This window comes from Talpa occidentalis, unplaced genomic scaffold (assembly GCF_014898055.3).
Source record: "Talpa occidentalis isolate TD23 unplaced genomic scaffold, MPIMG_talOcc4v2.1 talOcc4.8, whole genome shotgun sequence".
Lineage (NCBI taxonomy): Eukaryota > Metazoa > Chordata > Mammalia > Eulipotyphla > Talpidae > Talpa > Talpa occidentalis.
The window spans coordinates 61,026,895-61,045,627 of NW_023605194.1; the positions used below are offsets into that span (position 1 = coordinate 61,026,895).

The 18,733-nt window shown below is 37.3% G+C and overlaps 1 protein-coding gene across 3 annotated transcripts in view; it reads right to left on the reverse strand.

Moving 5' to 3' along the window:
- The window catches only part of ATAD1 (ATPase family AAA domain containing 1), a 67,944-nt gene that overhangs the window by 17,482 nt on the left and 31,729 nt on the right, over nt 1-18,733 (reverse strand). For all 3 annotated transcript variants that reach the window (XM_037496059.2, XM_037496058.2, XM_054690006.1), the window contains exons 4-7: nt 16,917-17,037; nt 11,802-12,002; nt 6,320-6,426; nt 1,665-1,754 (exon numbers count right to left, since the gene is read on the reverse strand). In XM_037496059.2, coding sequence (XP_037351956.1) covers nt 1,665-1,754; nt 6,320-6,426; nt 11,802-12,002; nt 16,917-17,037 — 519 coding nt within the window. The remainder of the gene's footprint in view (nt 1-1,664; nt 1,755-6,319; nt 6,427-11,801; nt 12,003-16,916; nt 17,038-18,733) is intronic.

Consider the following 18,733-nt stretch of genomic DNA (forward strand, 5'->3'; position numbering starts at 1 on the left):
TTTTCCTTGATGCCCTAATTGAATAGCCCTGGAAGTCACAATTAAATGTGGGCTTCAACACCTTCTCTGCCTTTATTCATTCTAACTGGAAAACCTTTCCTTGCCTCATTTGCCTATCAAATTCCTGTATAGCATGGCTGGATTCTGTAAATTTCACTAACTCCTCAGATAAAATATTAGTTTTTATCATCATCTCAGATTCTCACAGTTCTTTAAACATACCTTGGTGAGGTGCCTTTTATTACTATTTATTTATATTCCTGGCTACCCTGCAACACAGAATTCTTGGCGGGCAGGTGCCATGTTCCATTCACCAGAGTCTAGCAGGTGTCTGCACATATTAATACTCAGCAAATATGAGTTGTACTCAATAAATTTTATACCCTCTCACATCAAATTAAAAAATGGCTTTACTGATTTATTAGGTATATTTCTTAATAAGAGTGGTTAAATATATGTATGCCCTAATAGGAATAAACAGTTGTAGCTATAGCAAACATTTGATAAGAGTATTTTTATAGAGGATACAACCATCAATTTTAGATCACGTTTAACTGCCACAAACTGATGGGCTAAGTTGCAGAATATAAAATGGGGAAAATAATTTTTAGCCAGGGATTGTAAATGGCATTAAAACATTTATTTCAAATTTTGATAGAAATTACAATAAAATTTCCCCTGCATAGTTGTAATTATGTGCTATAGCTAAGACTGTGTAGCATATCTTCAATTACTAACCCTGACTTACTTTCTTTTTCAATCTGAAGGCAGACAAAAGTCATAAATTAAGAGTATCAGTAAGTGATAATCGTCTACTTTAAAAGTACTTCTTAACAGATAAAAATGCTTAAAGGATTGGGCCTCCCCGGTGGCGCAGGGGTTGAGCGCTGGGTTGCGAAGCTGCCCGCAGCCTCTGCAGTGCCGGTTCGATCCCCAGCTGCTCTCCTGCCACCGGAGGAGGGTCCCACATGGCGCGCAGACCTCTCCTGCTGCCCGCTGCTCCCCTCAGCAGTGTACTTCGGTCCTTCTGCCTGTTCTGCTCCCCGCTCTGGCTCTGGTGAATTCTCTCACCCTCCCGCGCTTCTGACTGTACCCAGTGCTTGTATAAATAAATAAATCTTTAAAAAAAAAAAAAAAAAAAATGCTTAAAGGATGATAGTGCTGGTTCAATACCAACCTCACCTTTTAAAGTATAGTATCCTACTACTGATCATTAATCTTGTCAGAGAAAATAGTTACAAATGCCAAGAATTAATCAAATATATTCCAGTTGTTCTTCCTGTCAGCCCTTCTGAACACAAGAATTCTTTAACACTACTTCATCCTATGCTAAACCAAAACTAAAATCTAGGTGGTTTCATAAACCTTCCATAAGTTAACTTGTACATTCCGAAGTCTTATACATTAAAGTGGCTTGGCAAACTTGAGCTAATTATATACCCTGGAAAGAAATACAACACTGATCTTAGGAAAAGAAAGAAGGAAAAAAGAGGAAGAGTCAAAGGACAAAGAAGCAAAAATGGGGATTCTTGCCCTATTCCCTCCTACCTCTCCTAAATAATAAATCCTGTTGAAAAAAATCATTCCCTTCTTGAAACTATTGGGAAAGACCTTGCAATAAGGTGAATATTTAACTGTTCATAATATCAGTCAAAACTACCTACCGGCTGGTTGATATGAAATCTCGTAGGCATTCTTCTCATGATAGCTGAGTCAAGATCCTGAGGACGATTAGTAGCTCCCATTACTATAACCTAAATATATAAAGAAAACACAAAATATTAATTTACCAATTCTACCCTTTTTTAGGTTGTTGTCACTAGGTTTAGAAGATATAGAAAATAAAGAGCCGTTTAAACTAAATCTATAAAATCTGATTTTAATGCATCATTACTTAAATCTTTAAGGATACAATTCAAAGTTAATTCTAAATAAGATCAAATGATAGCAAAGCTAATTAAAACTGATACATTTCACCAGACTTCTAATAACTAAATTATGTACTGTGTGTTACTGAAGAATTAAAAAGAACCTTTAAAAAATTTATATAGTTACTCAGTTTGTTAGAACCAAAAGCTACTTATATTACAGTCTAAGAGTATAAATGGGGGGGGGGCAGACACAGGACACTTCAAATCCTCCAATAATATTATTATTAAGGAAAGAATCATTTCCTCAAGTCTGAGGATTCTGGTAATATTAGTAGATATCACATACTTTTCCCTCTAGATTTCACATCATCATCTTCTCAAGGCACTAGCATCACTTCAGGTGATGTTTTCTCAGTGCTAATAAACCTCAAGCAATCAAACTTTAAACACAGGGAACAGAATAAAAGCAACATCCAAATGCTAACTGGAATAAGAAAAAGAAAAGGAAAACAAAATGCTGGGGACCCTGCCAACATCTGGGTCTCTCTTTTATTGATGAAGAATGAAGACAAGAAAAGTCAATGAGTAATGGCAAAAAAACACAAAACAGGTTTGTTTCTGAGGGGTTCAGTATTACCATTATTGTATAACCCAGTAACAGAACACATCACTGTCCAAAATGAAATTTAATGGTACTCTACTGGAAACATTTACTTTAATATTACTTTATTTCCACCTAAGAAGTCTTAGATTTCTGAAATAATCTGAACTCTGACTCCAGAATATGTTGAGAAACCCACTACATTTTATTTTCCACTTCAAATTCTCTATATTTAATGATATGTATGGGTGAAATTATTTTCAATTTACTGTGAGAGGTTGCCACCTTGAGGGAACAAATGTAAATACAAATGTAAATTTGAGAAATGTTATTTGGGTTGAATGGTCCTAATTTCTAAATATTAATATCCTTAACCTATTTTTCTTTATTGATTTTCTATGATGGTATAAAGTCAATAAAAAAATTTTCTACCAAAAGAAAGTGTTAATAGTGATCAATGAACTAATAGCAAAAGATAAAGGCTCAATATAAGGAAGTATATTTTGAGATAGATATTAAGGATATTTAGATATTCAGAAAAAGAAGACTTGACTGAAACAACTTGTAGTTTCACCTGAAGCAAATTTTAATGAATGATTTGAAAGGGCAACACATAACATTTATACATACGTCAATTCTAACACAAATGAACTAAAATTCAAAGTGGGAAGCAAGTGTAATTTTTAATATTTAGCAGTAAGATTAATGTTCTTTTTAGATATTAAATTGTTTAAAAATATGAAAATAAATTTTAAAAAATAAAATAAATAATAAATAATAAAAGTAATTAATAATAAAAAATTGTTTAAAAATATGAAGCTGAATTGTTTTAAACAATTATGCATTTAAAAGTCAGATATAAATTTATACATCAAAGCTCTAATTATATCTATGAATAGCCTAAAAATTATACTCATGTCCCTCAAGAGCAGGAAACTGTCCATCAATTAAATTTCCAGTAGTGGTGATATTTTTAATTAGGTCATTCAACTACTGTTTCCTTTGCAGCTGTATCATAACATATAACATACAAGAAAGCTAGCTGGGCAGTGGATTCCATCCTCAGTTACACAACACACAATTTTAGAGAAAAACTAGTTCATGTTGAAGAATATATCTAACATTGTTAAAAAAAACAGAAGATGCAAAGAAATGGAAAAATATTCCCTGCTCATGGGTTGGAAGAATCAATACTGTCGAAATGGCCATCTCACCTATAAGGACAGTCAATATATGACAAAGGGGACAAGAACATACACTGGAACAAGTGTATGGAAGAAGGCAACACTGGAACAGGAAAGCTTGTTCAATAAATAGGATTGGGAAAGCTACAGAGCCACACACAAAAGAATGAAACTAGATCAATATCTCACATCATAAACAGAAATCAATTTAAAAACAGGAAACTTTCATCTAAGAGCTAAAACCATAAAACATATAAAAGCAAACACAGGCAAAATACTTGATAGAAGCTTCAGTTGGGGCCTCCCTGGTGGTGCAAGGGGTTAAGTGTCAGCACTATGAAGCTATCCTATCCGTAGCCACTGAGCCAGGGAGGTGACCCACATGGCGTAACAGACCTCTCCCTGTCTCACCTGCTGTTCCCCTCAGCAGTGTATTTCAGTAGATCCACCTGTTCTGATCCCCACTTTGTTTCTGGTGAGTTCTCTCACCCCTACCCACTGCACCTCCAGCCTGCACCCCAGCTCTTGTATATATAAATAATAAATCTTTAGATGCTTCAGTTAAGGCCTTAGGGATTTATCTCCAACTGTCAGGAAAATAAAATAGAATATAAACAACTGGAACTATATTAAACTAAATAAAAAGCTTCTGCACAGTAACAGAAACTATTCCTAAAAGGAAAAGACACCCTATTAGATGGGAGAAAATATTCACATACCACACATCTAACAAGGGACTGATATCAAACATCCATAAAGAACTCACATGACTCAACAACAAAAATAAGCCAATCAAATAAAGAACAGACACTATTCAAAAGACATACAAAAGGCCAACAGAAACATGAAAAAAATGTTCATCTTTACTTATTATCAGGGAAATAAAAATCAAGACTAACAATGACATACCAACTCACACCTGTGAGAACAGTCATATCAAAAAGAAGAGAAACAACAAGTGTTCATAAGGGTATAGAGAAAAGGGAATCCTTCTGTTCTTTGGTGGGAATGCAGACTGGTCTAATCCTTAAGGAAAGTTGAATGGAAGTGTCTCAAAAGATTAAACGGATATGCCATATGACCCAGTAATTCCACTCCTCAGCATCTACTTGAAAAATTCAAAAATACTAATTTAAAAGGAAATTTGCACTTCTATGTTTGTTACAATAAACAAACTATAGAAACAATTTAAGTGTCCAAAAACAGATGAGCGGATAGAGATGTGGTATACATATACATTGGAATATTATTCAGGGATCAAAAATAGATAAACTCATTCCACTTGTGACAATATGGATGGAGCTGGAAAGGATAATGCTAAGTAAAATAAGTTAGAAGGCGAAAGATAAATGTCAGATGGTGTCACTTGTATGTGGAATACAGAGAAACCAAACAAAGGATCAGATGAATACAAGCTTAAAAACTAACCCTTGAAAGCTGACCATAGAACTGAAGCATCAGAGAAGAAAGGTTTCCAACATGTACCCCATCTTGTAAAATCTGTGCTTGTCTGTGTGGTACGTGGTCAACTTCTACCATTACTTACCGCCCTTATGCATAGGTTTCACTGTGGAAGTCAGCTTAATTTCTTTACTTTTTTGCAGATTTGCAAAAAACTTAATCTTTTTTAAAAGCCAAGAAAACAGACAGTTGAATGAGTTTTCAGAACCATTATTCCTAGTAGTATTTATTTTCATTTGACAGATAATTGAAGGAGCAAGCAAAGACAATGCTTTTTTTCTTTAATTAAATGTTGGTAATGGTTTTTTAAACTTTTTTGTTTGTTCAGGGAGTTAAAATTTATGATATTGATTTGAATAATAATTTTAGACATTCTTTTTTAAGGACTTTTAAAAATTAATTTTCTAAATTGAGGTAACATTGGCTTACATTATTGTTGGTATTTTGGAAAAATATAATCTCCCCCAATACTCTATATCACCATAGTAGTGCACCCACCACCACCAAATCATCTAGAGTCCAGGGAGGTTACCCACATGGCACCGCAGACTCTCCTGACTTGCCTAATACTCCCCTTAGCAGTGTACTTCAGTCAATCTGCCTGTTCTGTTCCCCACTGTCTCTGGTGAATCCTCTCAGCCCCCGCACCTCTGGCCTGCACCCCAGCTCTTGTATGCATTTTTTAAAGATTTATTTATTTATACAAGAACCGGGGTACAGGCCAGATGCATTAAGAGGATTCACCAGAGTGGGGAACAGAATAGGCAGACTGACGAAATACACTGCTGAAGGGAGCAGCGGGTGAGTCAGGAGAGGTCTGCCATGCCATGTGGGATTCTCACCGGCTGGCCGGGATGGAATCTGCGCTGCAGAGGCTGCGGACAGCTTCACGGTGTGGCGCTCAACCAGGGAGGCCAATAAATAAATAAATCTTAAAAAAAAAAAAAGAAACATATACAGAAAAACCACAGCCAATAGTGATACTTCCTTTTCCTCACCATAATGGTCCTAAGAACTCCAAGGAGGGGCTCTACCCTGATTTTCTCTCTTCTGTTCAATTTGTTTCAGACATTTAGGTAAATCCATAAACTCAGATCCTGATCACTTAAGTAAAAATAATCATGAAAAAAAGAGTTTGTAAAAAGCTTAACTAGTCCAACAATTGTTTTATGAACAGCACAAGGCAGATTTCTTTCAAATACCTGGCAGCTGTGATCAGTATCCAGTCCATCCCAGAGACTCATAAACTGAGCTTTCATCATAGCTGTAGCTTCATGGTCAGAACTTGAACGGTTTCGTAGAAAGGAGTCTAGAAGGAAAAAGTCCTTAAAATTAGAAACTAACAATTTGCTCACCATAAGATTTTAAATCATTTAATCAAAAGCTCATAACTTCATGAAAGAGTACAAGTAAAAGAGTTTGACTACAATTTCAGCAAATTAAAACACAATTCATAATCTTCCTTTCTCGCCTAAAAATACAGTCATGCCAACATGTACAAAAAAAAGTAAAATATCTGGTACTGAAAGAGGTAACATTGGAAAATTTCAAAATACCATTAAATGAGAAAATGTCGAACAGACAATGGTTTAAAATACACCTCCTAGCGCATGTGCATAAAATACATGGTAAAAAAGCCTTTTAGGAAATATCCTGAAATGCTAGTAACTTTAGCTATCTATATGATACTTAGAATCATTTATCTTATAAATTGTCTATAATGAAGACAAATTACTTTTGAAACGGGGGAAAACATTTTCTAAATTACAATGAACAAATACTTTTTTATTTTTTTTTTAAAAAAATTATTTATTTATTATACAAGCACTGGGTACAGTCAGAAGCGCGGGGAGGGTGAGAGAATTCACCAGAGCCAGAGCGGAGAGCAGAGCAGGCAGAAGGCCCGAAGTACACTGCTGAGGGGAGCAGGAGGTGGCAGGAGAGGTCTGCGCGCCATGTGGGACCCTCCTCCAGTGGCCGGGGAGCAGCTGGGGATTGAACTGACATTGCAGAGGCTGCGGGCAGTTTCGCAACCCAGTGCTCATCCGCTGCGCCACTGGGGAGGCCCAAATACTTTTTTAAATGGGGAAAAAAAATTTTTCTAGAATGAAAAGATTGAAAGGCAGTACATCCAAGAATGAAAAAAAGGTAACAAAAATAAATCCTAGATTCTGGGCAACCCCTATTTCAGATGTTTTGTCTTTTATCCCTTCATTGAAATTTCTGAGTAATTTCCACTTTCAGCATTAAAACTACAACTTGAAGTCTATCACATATATAAAAGTGGCACCAAAATGCTACATAATGTGGGCCTTCCCTGGTGGCGCAGCAGTTGAGCACTGGGTTGTTAGGCTGCCCACAGCCTCTGCAGCGCTGGTTCAATCCCCGGCCACCAGCGAGGGTCCCACCAAAAAAAAAAAAAAAAAAAAAAAGCTACATAATGTGCTAGGTGCCAAGATTTAAAAAAAAAAAAAGTTAATGTGATTACAAACAACACATTACATGACAAGAGAGATCCTTTGATGGCAAACATATATCCTGGATTTTCACGCTTGGGGTCTAAACGTATACCGTATTCATACAGTAAAATCCAAGCCAAGAAATTATCATAAAAATTAGTACTAAGTAATTAGACCCCAGAAGTTCTAAGTGGAAGAGAGAAAAACTACTCTGGATCTTCTTATCTAATACAAGTTCTCTAATAAAACAAGCCATAAGTCATCTAATGTCAGAGAGACACAGAAATAAAACACTGTAAAAGGAAATTAACAATCAACAGAACAGTAAAACAAACCATATAAAAAGTTTATTTAAATACAAAAACACAAAAGGGATAGAAATTTTATTTTATTTTATTTTTTTAAAGATTTTTTTTTTATAGAGGCATGTTTTATTTATTTATTTGTTTGTTTGTTTTGTTTATACAAGCACTGGGTACAGTCAGAAGCGCGGGAGGGTGAGAGGATTCACCAGAGCCAGAGCGGGGAGCAGAGCAGGCAGAAGGACCGAAATACACTGCTGAGGGGAGCAGCGGGCGGCAGGAGAGGTCTGCGAGCCATGTGGGACCCTCCTCCGGTGTCCGGGGAGCAGCCGGGGATTGAACGCGCTGCAGAGGCTGCGGGCAGCGTCGCAACCCAGCGCTCAACCGCTGCGCCATCGGGGAGGCCCGGGATAGAAATTTTAACAAAAGAGCATGCTACAGTAAAAAAATTTTGAAAAAGAAACAGAGAAGGTCTAAAGTTCAAATACAGTGAACAGAATACAACCCAAAGATTGTGATATTAAATAATCAAGCAGAGTTGCTTTTTTTTTTTTTAAAAGATTTTATTTTATTTTATTTATTTATACAAGCACTGGGTATAGTCAGAAGCGCGGGCGGGTAAGAGAATTCACCAGAGCCAAGAGAGTAGAACAGGCAGACTGACGAAGTACACTGCTGAGGGGAACAGCGGGCAGCAGAACAGGTCTGCGTGCCATGTGGGACCCTCGCCTGATGGCCAGGGATCGAACCGGGGTTGCAGAAGCTGCGGGCAGCTTCGCAACTCAGTGCTCAACCACTGCGCCACTGGGGAGGCCAGGAGTTGCTTTTTATAACTTACTTAGACACTGATGTACCAAAAAAATTAAAGCTGCCAATTAAATGATACTAAAAGAAAAAAACTTTGCCAATTAAATAATATGCTATCCCAATTTCACTGTTTTGTACAAAACAGTGCATTACAGAACTGATGAGCTATGATAAAGAATTAGGTGATAAAAATGTGAAAAAGACTGACAATTAAGTAGGAAGTTGAAGAATGTTTTTAAAAAATGGAAGCCTTGGGGCCTCCCCGGTGGCGCAGCGGTTGAGTACCGCGCTGCGAAGCTGTCCGCAGCCTCTGCAGCGCTGGTTCGATTCCCTGCCAGCCAGGGAGAACCCCACATGGCACAGCAGACCTCTCCTGACTTACCCACTGCTCCCCTCAGCAGTGTCTTCGCTCTGCCTGTTCTGCTCCCCGCTCTGGCTCTGGTGAATTCTCTCACCCTCCCACGCTTCTGACTGTACCCAGTGCTTGTATAAATAAATAAATCTTTTTAAAAAAAAAAAATGAAGCCTTACATTTAAAGATATATAGTGTGGGGCCTCCCTGGTGGCACAGGGGTTAAGACGTAACCTATGAAGGTATCTGTAGTCACTGCAGCACAGGTTTGATTCCCAGCCAGGGAGCTACCCACATGGCACAGAAGACCTCTCCTGTCTCACCCACTGCTCCCCTCAGCAGTGTATTTCAGTCAATCAGCCTGTCCTAACCCCTGCTCTGTCTCTGGTGAATCCTTTCACACCCCCACACCTCTAGCCTATACTCCAGTTCTTGTCTGCATAAATTAATAAATCTTTGGTTCTCCCCTGGTGGCGCAGCGGTTGAGCGCTGGGCTGCAAAGCTGCCCACAGCCTCTGCAGTGCCGGACTGATCCCCGGCCACTGGCGAGGGTCCCACATGGCACACAGACCTCTCCTGCTATGGCCGCCGCTCCCCTCAGCGGTGTATTAAATCAGTCTGCCTGTTCTGTTCCCCGCTCTGGTGAATTCTCTCACCTTCCCGTGCTTCTGACTGTGCCCAGTGCTTATATGGATAAATAAACAAATCTTTAAAAAAAAAAAAAAATTAATAAATCTTTTAAAATATATATATGTATATATAGGGGCTAAGAAATTTTCCAGAATTAATAAAAGCCAAATTCTCAGATTGAAAACCACAGCCCATCTTAGCAGAATAAATAATACAGACCTCAAACAAACATAATCATAAACAACAAGATAAAAACCTGTAGCTAGAGAGAAAAAATAAATTACAAAGAAATATTAAACTGTAAGAGTTCTTAGAAGCAACAACAACAAAAAAAATACGGGAAAGACAAGGGAATTGTAGCTTCAAAATGCTGAGGAAAATAAAGCAGTATCATTTAAGAGTGAAGGTAGGATTAACGCTATCAGCACACAAAGACAGAATTCACCATAATCATGATCTTTTTCAAAGAACTTTGAAAGATTTCAATAAGGATAGTAAATCCAGAAAAAGCAGGGTACAAGAAGGAACAGTGAGGAAAAAAAATATGGCAAACATGGGCCAAGAATATCAATCTTCCATGACTTACAATGGGGGAAATTTCCCAATAAACCCACTGTAAATTGAAAATAATCATGTTCAAAATTTTATTTAATACACCTATCTACCAAATATCATACCTTAAATGAGTCCAAAAAGGTTACTCTGGCTTATTGTTGGGAAAATCATCTAACACAAAGGCTATTTTATAACAGCACTGATAGCTCATGTCATTCAAAATTCAAAATTCAAAGTACAGTTACTACAGAATATGTATTGCTTCCACAGCACAGTTAAGTCGAAAAATCGTAAACTGAACCATCGCAAGTTGAGGATAATCTAAAGCTGTCACAGAAAACAGGAATAAAGAAAAAAAAAGTATACAAGATCGACTAAGAAGCACAGAGTAATGTGATAGAAATAAATCCAAATATATGTTATCAAAACGAAAGCCAACTAACTACACTTCCTGGTTAAAAATTTAAACATTTCAAAGTCCAGTTCTATGTTCTTGAGTGCAAGATGCACATAAAAAAGCCCCAAAATAGAGTAAGTGAATGAGAAAGGTGAATAAGTAACCGAAGTAATACATATCCATACCTATTTTTGAATGTTTCTATCCAGTCTATAACATTTCATAAGTACAATAGCATAACTAATTCAAATCTATAATTTTAATTATAATTTTATTAACTATGAACTTTATGCACTAGGAGCAGAACAAAATATTGATCTGCACAAAAACAGAGTCCACTAATATACAAGTTGTGATTTAGGGGGAAAAGATATGCTTTGGAAAAGGATGAAATAACAGTCCCTCCAAATGCTACAAATTTTTAAAAGGACATGAAGGTAGTGCAGGGATTTGTAAAACAGACACAAAAGTATAAATCAAAAAGGAATGGTAACTGTAACTATATTTAAATTTAAATCTCTATAATAAAAACTACCATAAAGTGAAAAGACAAGCCAGTCTAGAAAATATTTGAAGCAATAAAAAACATCAACAAGGTAATACTAAGAAAAATGCAAATAACCCCAAGAAAAACTGGCAGTTTCAAGCAGAAAACACAAAAGACTAATCAACAAATTAAATGATGCCAGGTTTACTAGAAAGCAATGAAACACAAAATAAATTAATGATGAGATACACTTTAAGTTGGCCACAAATTAAAGATAATATTTGAAAAAATCAATTTTAGGGAGTATGTAGGAAAACTACACAGCTGAGAGAGTGAAAACAGGTTTAACCACTCTGAAGAACTAAAAGTCTTAGGCTGAACATGGAAACATCACATAGTCAAATGGTTCAACTTCTAGGTATCTATCCTGGACAAGCATGTATAAAGAACCATGTACACTGATGCACAGTACTTGCTGTTTGTAATAGGGAAAACAAAAAATTACCAAGCAAGGGAATGGACACACTATGGTTTGTTCCATAGCACAGAAATCACATGTAACATATTAGGATGATGATTACCAATTTTCTCTTTTATTAATTTGGCCTAGTAAATGTTAAAAACTAAATTTAGTCATCTAAATACCACCCTTTAAAATGGCATTTTATAATGCTCAAGTAGAAAACACAGCTTACCTATTTCATCTATAAAGATGATGGAAGGCTGCAGCTTTATGGCAAGGGAGAAAACCGCAGCAGCCAACTTTTGAGATTCTCCATACCACTTATCAGTCAGTGTGGACGGCTGAAGGTTAATAAATCGACAACCTGCTTCTTTGGCTGTAGCCTTGGCAATCAAGGTTTTACCACAGCCTGGAGGTCCATAGAGAAGAACACCTAGAAATTAACAGGTTATTTCGTTATTTCCTTAAAGAGAATGTGACATGTGGGGCCTCCCTAGTGATGCAAAGGGTTAAGATGCAACATATGAAGCTGTCAGCAGTCTTGGCAGCACAAGTTTGATCCCGGGCTGGCCAAGGGAGCAGCCCACAAGGCACAGCAGACCTCTCCTGGCTTGCCAGCTGCTCCCCTCAGCAGTGTACTTCAGTCAACGTGCCTGTTCTGTTCCCCACTCTGTCTCTGGTGAATCCTCTCACCCCCCCAAACCTCTGGCCTGTACCCCAGCTTTTGTATGCATAAATAAATCTTAAAAAAAAAAAAAGAGAATGAAAAGACATTGTGCTTAAAGTTCACGTTATAATCAACATACCAATTCTGCCCACACTAACCACTCTAATTTAGCTTCCTGTTTTCACTAGTTTTTTTTTGATAGCAGAAGATGAAAGTGACATATCTAAGTTCAGAGTATTTGGAAATGTGGTGCACTCTTTGTCCCTTGCCTTCATGAAAAGGTTCAGTTCAGGATACTAAATCCTATCATCTTGACATCCAAATTCACACCACTCTTGCAGACAAAATCACTTCCACTTCCACTAGCTAGGAGAGCACTACAGCACTTCAACAATGGTTTAGAGAAAACTGACAATTTCAAAATAGATTGCAGAAAATGCCGTTTCATTATTGCTCAATTTATGTTTTAGATAAAAAGATCTGTGCCTTTTTCCAAACAGATAATGATCTCTTCTTAAAATGAACATAAACTGTCACTCCTATCTTTATTCCCAAATAAAGCTGTATTATTAACTTATATGTTGCCTTGATAGCAGTTTGCTGCTAAATTCAATTTAAGTCAATTATTTTAATATAAAAAGGATCTAAACAACTAGTGTCTTGAATATGGAATCATCACCAACTATTTTCAACTAAAACAAGGCCTTCCCTGGTGGTGCAGGGGTTAAAGTCTCAGTGCTATGATGAATTCGATCCCCTGTCAGGGAGCTAACCCACATGGGGCAGCAGACCTCTCCTGTCTTGCCCACTGCTCCCCTCAGCAGCGTATTTCAGTAGATCTGCCTGTTCTCTTCCCCACACATCTCTGGTGAATCTTCTCACCTCCAGCAACTCTGGCTTAGACCCCGGATTATATGTGTGTAAAAAATGAAATAAACACTTAAAAAATAAAAAAAATTTAAAAATTCATAAGTTGGAGGGCCTCCCCTGGTGGTGCAGTGGTTGAGCGCTGGGCTGCGAAGCTGCCCGCAGTCTCTGCAGTGCCAGTTCGATCCCCCACCACTGGCTAGGGTCCCAAAGGTGCACAGACATCTCCTGCCGCCCGCTGCTCCCCTCAGCAGTGTATTTCGTCAGTCTATATGTTCTGCTCCCCACTCTGGCTCTGGTGAATTCTCTCACCCTCCCGCGCTTCTGACTGTACCCAGTGCTTATATAAATAAATAAACAAACAAACAAACAAACAAACAAATAAACGGATGGATGGATGGATGAAAGAATGAATGAATGAATGAATGAATGAATAAATAAATAAATATTCATGTGGCATGTGGGGAACAAATTGAGAATATTTGGAGACATTTAAAACATTATGTATGTTTATAGCAGCACTACTTACAATAGCTAAGCTTCGGAAACAACCCAAATGCACAAAAATAGATGAGTGGATCAAGAAGATGTGGTACATATACACCATGGAATATTACTCAGCATTCAAATAAGATAAACATATGCAATTTGCAGCAACATGGATGGAGCTGGAAGGGATCATGCTCAGTGAAATAAGCCAGAAAGAAAAGGAAAAATACCGGATGGTCTCACTTATAGCAGAAATCTAGAAAACTTAAATAAGAGACCAGGAAAAAGAATAACTATAAGAAAGAAAATATCAAAATCAACAAACAACTATGAACCAGAGACACTCTATGGGGGGTGGGGAAAGGAGGGGTTGGGGTCAAAATAAGGGGGTTGTAATTGTATGGGGAATATAAAAATAAAATTTAAATTAAAAAATAAATTTAAAAAAATAAAATAAAACATGTAATAAAAATGAAGTACAAAATATGAGGGAAGAAAAAGATAATAATAAAACCACCATTTTTTTAAATTTTATTTTTATATTCCCCATACAATTGCAACCTCCTTATTTTGACCCCCATCCCGCCTTTCCCCACCCCCCCATAGTGTGTCTCTGGTTCTTAGTTGTTTTTTGATATTTTCTTTCTTATAGTTATTGTTTTTCTTAGTCCCTTATAAAACCCTCAACTTTTAAAATTTATTATTCTTTATTTTTTTTTGGCAGAAGAAGAACTGGGTATAGATCAGAGGCATGGGGGGTGGGTGGCGGTGAGAAGATTCGCCAGAAGCAGAGTGAAGAGCAGAACAGGCACATTTACTGAAATACACTGCTAAGGGGAGGAGCTATCGAGACAGGAGAGGTCTGCTGTGCCATGTGGATTAGCTCCTTGGCCAGGGATCGATCTCAGGCACTAGCGGTGATAGTGCTGACACTTAGCCCCTAGGCCATGAGGGAGGACCTATTCCCCAAATTTCTTTTACAAAAAGAGAAACCTAAGCTTGATACCACAAATCTAACTTTTTCTTAAATATCAAGCACTTTAAAATAAAGCAAACTTTTCCTTAAGTACAAATAGGTTTTTTGAGAGGTCTCAATAATTATTTAAGACTCAGCCAAACTTAATCTCTTTAAACTTTTCTAAAGCTGATTTTAAAATTTAAATTCATAAACTTTTCAGTAAAATCAACATTGACGAGTAGTGTCTTCACATTTTTTGTTTAAAGATTTACTTATTTATGCATACAAGAACTGGGGTACAGGCCAGAGGTGCGGAGGGTGAGAGAATTCACCAGAGACAGAGTGGGAAACAGAATAGGCAGACTGACTGAATTACACTGCTGAGAGGAGCAGGGGGTGAGACAGGAGAGGTCTGCTGTGCCATGTGGGTAGCTCCCTGGCCGGCTAGGGATCGAACTTGCACTGCAGAGGCTTCGGATAGCTTCACAGTGCTGCACTTAACCCTTTGTGTCGCCAGGGAGGCCCTGTCTTTGCAATTTTTAAGAGAAACTCATTTAAGTAGTAAAAATTTACTTGAATCACTTATAATTTGAAACCTCTATTGACACTTTCCTTTTGGATGGCTGATGTGAATTATAGAAAAAAAAAAATCAATGCCATTTAATTCAAATAACTGAAAGCAGGATGACTACAGACACCTGGAATTGTAATTACACTTATCATTTTGATCATATAACATGGGGGCACTCTCTGGTGGCATAGGGGTTAAAGTCTTAGCCCTATCAAGCTATTTCCAGCCACTGTGGTATGAGTTCCAACCCAGAAGGAAGCTAACCCACATGGCCCAGCAGACCTCTGTGGTCTCGCCTGCTGCTGCCTCCTCTGCTCCCCACTGTCTCTGTTGAATCCCCCCTGCACCTCTGGCCTACACCCCAGTTTTTGTATGCATAAATAAAAATGAATTTTTAATAATTTAACATGGAATGCAGATTAGCCACATGTACACACACTCACACACATCCTGACTCTCAGGGTTTTAGAACTACTGATGTACAAATCTTTATGTACTGTTCACTTTTTGCAGGTTGGCTTAGGTAGTACTTTTAGTGTGTTATATTTGTTTCAAGGCACACAAAGAAAAGATTTAACACCTTTTCTTTTTATTCTTTTAGAATGGACTCTACAATATAAGTATTTAAGGAGAGTGATAAGTGAGTGGTTTCGCAAATGAACACGGGACATTTGACTTTATCAGTTCTGCAACCTTTAAACTATAAACTACATAAATAGTTTTTTGAGCTTAGTCTAATACTTTTATAACCATTTACAACCAAATAAAAGTAGTTTATTATTTTGTGCTTTGTAAAGGCTTAAAAATTCAAAGCTATTTTTTTTTAAAAAACATTTGTGCTTTATTTATTTATTTTAATTTATACAAGCACTGGGTACAGTCAGAAGCACGGGAGGGTTAGAGAATTCACCAGAGCCAGGGCAGGGAGCAGAGCAGGCAGAAGGACCGAAGTACACTGCTGAGGGGAGCAGCGGGAGGCAGGAGAGGTCTGCGCGCCATGTGGGACCCTCCTCCGGTCGCCGGGGAGCAGCCAGGGATCGAACCGGCGCTGCAGAGGCTGCGGGCAGCTTTGCAACCCAGCGCTCAACCGCTGCGCCACCGGGGAGGCCTCAAAGCTATTTTTAAGAATGTTTTGAACAAGGATTTTATTTCATAAATACTGCTATTCAAGGGGGGGAAATGTAGAAGTCTTAGTAGCTTCTACAAAATCTATTTTCTGTAGGTTATCTACATTTTTTAGGATGCATCAAAACAAGGAATATGATGAAATTCACAAACATAAAACTTGTGTGCCAAAATAGTGATTACTGAATTCAGCTGAAATTTTTTAAATATTGGAAGGAATGGATTTCTCTTTTTTTAAGTTATTTATTTATGCATATAAGAACTGGGGTACAGGCCACAGGGGCAGGGAGGATAAGAGGATTCACCAGAGATAGAGTGGGGAGCAGAACAGAAATACACTGAAATACACTGTTGAGGAGAGCAGCAGGTGAGATAGGAGAAGTCTGCTGCGCCATGAGGGTAGCTCCCTGGTTGGCAGGTGATTGAACCCCTGCTGCAGAGGTTGTAGATAGCTTCATAGTGCTGTGCTTAACCCCTTGTGCCATGAGGGTTGCCCCTCAATGGTTTTAAATTTTTTTTAAACTTGAAGTAACACTGGCTTAAAGCATTATATGAGTTTCAGTTGTACAGACATATCAATATTTGCATATACTATTATATGCTCATCACCACAAGTCTAGTTTCCACCTACTGATTTTTAATGAATCAGCAAATAAAACTTTTGTCATACCTTTTGGAGGCTGCAGAAGCCTGGAATTTTCAAACAAGTGTTTCTTTTTAATAGGTAAGATAACTGTGTCTTTCAGATCTGTAATGACATCATCCAAACCTGCTATATCACTCCAAGTAACCTGGTAAAGGCAAATGTCACCAGAATGAATTTTACAACAAATGTCTACCCACTAAAATAAAAGAAAAAATTCCACCACATGGCTAACTTTAATCTTATAATTACACATAAGTAAAAGCTTAAAATGACGTATTAAAGTGAGTACAGACTTTAGACAGCAACATTGAAATTATTCAATTGTTAGGAAACTGCAAGAAAGGAATTTAATAATCAACTACCTACTACTTTTAATCAAGCACTAGCTCTATCACTCAAAACTGTAGGAATCTAAAATGCTGAATTCACTCCATTTAAGAAGAAATACTCTGCCAAGAAGATTGATAACCAGCTCAAACAGATAATTTGCCACTGAAGGATGAGGAAATGCTTACGAGGAATGTGCCAAAATCACGTATGATGCTAGGAAAGAATTTTAGAAATAAAGTCTATACCCAGTCAAGCTTATTAGCCAAAAGTAAAATCGACAAAACTGTGTTCTTATAAATTGTAAACAGGAGATAAGCAATCTCAAAAGAGAAAACTTGTGTATTTTAAAGCCTTCTAATGAAACTTTTTTGGAAAAATAAACTAAAAACAAAATCTAGATCTAATCTAACAGAACAAAGGGTCTGATCATGGGGCTTGTGAGAGCATGATTTACAGGAGATTTATCTTCTTTACGACTTAAAAAAAGGTGAAAAATTGCAACCAAATCTGAAAAAACATTACCTTTCACTGTAGCTATGACAAAAAAATGGAGCTTGTTAGTACAGGCATACTCAGAGGTAATACGGTAGGATCACAAGTAAGCACTACTGTAAATTTATAAATGGAATTCAAATGGGGACATGTATGCGGGATATGTATGTTTCTGTACTCACAGATGTTAATGGACATTGTAGACTTTTATTTTCTAGATTTGAAGATGACATCCTATTTTATTCTACTTATTTATACCAGCTCCTACAAAATTTATCTATACCTGATACATTTACATAGGATTTTACAGTTTATAAATTACTTTACTCTGATCCTCAAAATAACAGGAAGAGCAGGTATAGCACATTATTTCTGGAAAATACATGAGGGAACTGAGACTCAAAAAGAAAATAACTTGGCAAGGCTCTTAATGAAAAAAACTGGGATTCATGATCTTATATTGTCTACCATATCTTACCACAAAAATCTAAATTGAAACTCCAAATCAAATGTCCACACAACTTAAAGCAGTACAGGCATAGCTTACTTTATTGCCCTTTGCAGATACTGAGTTTTTTACAAAACCTTTAGCAAGTAATTTTTTTTAGCAAGTCACTAAAAGCTTTGTTAATAGCATTTTTTAGCAATAAAATTCTTTAAAATTAGGTATGTACATTGCTTCTTTAGATATAATGCTACTGCACACTTAAGAGACTATAAATTACAATGCAAAAATAACTTCAATGAAGAGAAAACCAAAAATCTCATGTGACTCACTTCATTCCAATACTCAAATTAATTTTGGTGGTCTGGACCAAACCTGCAACATCTCCAAGATGTGCCTGTGCATTTTATATACCACAAAGGTGAACACAGAAAAGCACAAGTATGCACAAAAAAAGGGTAACACAGCAGCCTGAAACTGTTATCCTTAGAAAGGGCTACTTGTAGGGCCTCCCCGGTGGCGCAGCAGTTGAGCGCTGGGCTGCGAAGCTGCCCGCAGACTCTGCAGCGACGGC